The sequence below is a fragment of the Dendrobium catenatum genome, unplaced genomic scaffold, assembly GCF_001605985.2.
Source record: "Dendrobium catenatum unplaced genomic scaffold, ASM160598v2 original_scaffold_238182, whole genome shotgun sequence".
Taxonomy (NCBI): domain Eukaryota; kingdom Viridiplantae; phylum Streptophyta; class Magnoliopsida; order Asparagales; family Orchidaceae; genus Dendrobium; species Dendrobium catenatum.
In genome coordinates this window covers 595,030-598,591 of record NW_021556590.1, presented here as the reverse complement: position 1 = coordinate 598,591, position 3,562 = coordinate 595,030, and the positions used below count along the sequence as shown (strand labels likewise).

The 3,562-nt window shown below is 38.1% G+C and overlaps 1 protein-coding gene across 1 annotated transcript in view; it reads left to right on the top strand.

Annotated features, from left to right (window-relative positions):
- Positions 1–6: 6 nt before the first annotated feature.
- LOC110100256 (probable pectate lyase 15) overlaps positions 7–3,562 on the top strand; it is a gene marked incomplete at its 5' end in the record, with an annotated part of 12,299 nt that continues 8,743 nt past the window's right edge. The window contains 2 exons of the mRNA XM_020827685.2: positions 7–132; positions 224–292. Of these exons, the coding sequence (XP_020683344.1) occupies positions 7–132; positions 224–292 (195 nt within the window). The remainder of the gene's footprint in view (positions 133–223; positions 293–3,562) is intronic.

Below are 3,562 nucleotides of genomic sequence, written 5' to 3'. Positions count from 1 at the left end.
ACAATTCACCATTGTTTTTTTGATGGAACAAAGCAAAGGCATCCTCGTGTTAGATTTGCCAAAGTTCATCTTTACAATAATTACACAAGAAGTTGGGGCATATATGCCGTTTGTGCTAGCGTTGAATCACAGGTGTTTGTTTACTGGCTAATTTGTAACTTTTGTAAGTCTTAAAGCATCTGAATAGTAGTAAGTAAACCAATTTTAATGTCTTTTGTTTCAGATTATCTCTCAATGCAACATATACGAAGCTGGGAAGAAGAAGTTGGTTTTTAAATATCTCACAGAGATGGTAAATTTGAATTGAATTAACCTTCTATTTCCTTTACTATTAATTTTAACCTATCTTTCGCTTTGCTATCTATTTTAGTCTGGTCTAGGTAGTCAAGTCTATTCGGTTAGGTGGGCTAGGGCATCATTAATTTAAGCCTATTGTACAGGGAAACTTAGCTAAGTCACACCGGATCATTGGATTAAATTCTCCATGGAAAGTTTTAGAAAGACCACATGCTGTTCAAGAAGTGGTTGAAAACATGATAAGAGAATAACAAGCCCATTTGTTCCCATCAAATTGCATTTATAACCTACTTTCCAATAGTTAGGCTTCATTTGTGATGGCTTTCTTATTGCTTTCTAAAGCAGTTTTTTAGTTAAAAAAAATATTTAAACTAAAAAATTTTGTACTATAAAGCTGATATAATGCTTTATAATAAAACAGTAAGAAAACCGTCCCAAATAAAGCCTTAATACCCAAACTTGTGATGTCGTCCATCTTACTTTGTCAACACGAACAAAGTAGTTATATTGACAACAATATTCATCCAAAAAGACTCACTTTTTGATAAGAGATAGGTCCCGACGAAGTTGTATAGCATGTGACAATCATATCATACTACTTAAAATCATAGCAGTATCTTGAATGGCATTGCATGTAGCATAACTTTAGTAGACACCCAAAAATAAGATGTCCAGGTGTCATGTGTAAGATCCTTTTTTGAGACTCCTCTTTTTTGGGGAGATCCATTTTCTTTCTTTATTTCCTTGTAATATTGAGGCTCATCTTTCCGAAAATTGCTATTGATTCATCAAGAAACCAATAAAAACCCTAGTTCTCTCTTTTGATTTGTATTTTTTGAACCTAATTGTCCTCCATGAGCTCTATGATCCTAGTAAAACCTACTAAAGTTTGACTAGTTTTGACCAGAAGAAATTGATTTCAATTTCTTTAGTGTAGTAGTGTAAAAATATTTCAAACAGAGAGAAGGGATGTTGTCTAGCACGATGAGGATCATATGGATCTATGCGTAAGGAATGACAACTATGTCACTTTTGATAAGCTCCATTAGATGGATTCATACTGTGCTAGATCAGTTCCAACAAGCTCATACTCATCCTCCTCTACCCAAGTAGTCAGTATGTTTGTTTTGAGGAGTTCTCATATCCTTCTAATACTATTGGCTAGCTGAATCGGTCAAAGGTGATTTTGTTTTGAGATGGAGAATATTGGAGATCATCACCTTTGTTGCATGTCAATCACCACCTTCGTGTCTTGCTAAAGAACATGTCATGTAACAGATAATTATTCATAGATGTGCCCAATTCCTTGCATGTCGATTGATAATTTGCTTCATTCAGCAGGTTTTTATGTTTAATTTTTCATGACAAATCGATGTATTTGCTTGTAAAATGAATGTATTGGTGGATGCATTGAGCATGTCGTCACGTCATTACAACTTTCTTGTATATACATGTAGGAGATATTATCGTTTACATATGATTGATTAAGCATTGGCTTATAAGTGAATTGCATTTGGAGTTTCTTATCCGGCACAAATTTCATGTTCAATAATTGATGTCTGTTTGAATACTTTAGATCATTATTCAACATCTTGTATTTTCAATTTTATCATGCATTTATCGAATTAAATTCCGATTTATTGCTTTAAGTTTTGTTCCATGTGGTTCAAGTCAAGTCCCATGTTATTTGGTTCAATTTTGATCCCATGTCATTATCCAAATTCAGGTCCTTGGTTCACCGAAAATTTTGGCAACCTCCCGACGTCTCCCATATTTAGGGGAAATTCCAAGGGTTGGGTCTTCCCCTCCATGCTACGAGAGCGCTTCAGGTGGGTATCGGGCGACACCGTGACCGTATTTCTTCAATCCCCTCCATGCTACGAGAGCGCTTAGGGGTCTTTGAGGTATATGCTTGGGAATATATGTAATTCTTTCCCCGTAAGCACTAAGACATCTACAAGTACCTAGAAATTGTCCCCTTCATGCTACGAGAGCGCTTAGAGGCTTATCCGCTTCACTGCAAACGTCGTACCGAGTTCCCTCCTATCGTGCTACGAGTGTGCGTAGGGTGGTTTGCCAGCACGCCGCGAGTGCTGAAAATAGGATTTTGAGTTTAGAAATTATACCTGCGCGACAACAATGATGATGAAAAAATCCCTTTTTGTTCATTTTCCTTTTTCTATTTTTTTTAATATCCTCTTCTCTTCCTTCTACTCTACTGTCTTTTTTTGACACACTGTTGACCCTCTCCCGTGAAACAAAAAGAAAAGAAAAGAAAATTAAATTAAAATCCCTACCTGCTCTGCCGAAGCACGTCGCTCCCCACGTTGTCGCCGCTCTTCGCACGACGAGGCCATGCCTTGCGTCATTTCTCCCCACGATCGTAGAACGACTCATTTTGAGTCGTTAAAAGCCTCGAGGCAACGAGGCCTTCGGTCTCTCCCGCGTCGACTCTCTCTCACTCTCGCTGCCTCTCCGATCCCGAGCTCTCCTCTCTCGATCTCTGGCTCTCTCTCGCTGGTTCCCTCTCTCCCTCACACGAGCTCCCTCGGCATCCTTCGTCACTGCTCGACCCCGCCTGCTCGACGACTTTCCTTGCCCGTCGGAACGGAAGCTCGACACTTTGATCGGAAGCCTGAAAAGGAGCTCGCCGGCTGTGAAGATAACTGTCTACCTTTCGCGCTCTTCTTCGGCTCCTTCTGACCGTTCGGCTTCGCTTTTCCTACGACTCTCCCTTCCAGTTGAGTCGGAAGTTACGACACTTTGAGCGGAAGCAGCAAACGGGAGCTCGCTGTGAAGATTAACTTTCTCCCTTCCAGCGCACTTCCTCGCCTCCTCCGTGCGGCTTGGCTTCACTCCTTTGACGTCGCCCCCTCCCCGTTAGATCGGAAGTTAACACATTTTGATCGGGAGCAAGCAAAGGAGCTCGCTAGCTGGAAGGTAACTTTCTCCTTTTCACGCTTCTTTGGCTGGATCCCGTAAGCAGAGGAAGAGGGGGGAAGGGTTAATTAATTTTTATTAATATTAAATATATTAATCATTATTTAATTATAATTATAATTAATTAGTTAATTATTAATTAGCAGTTAATTATTAGTTATAATTGTTTAATTAATTATAATTAATTTCGATTAATTATAGTTAATTATTAACAAATTATAATAATAATTAATGTATTAATTATAATTAATTGGTAATTAGTGATTAATTATTAATTATAATTACCTAATTATTACTATAATTAATATTAATTATAACAAAAAAA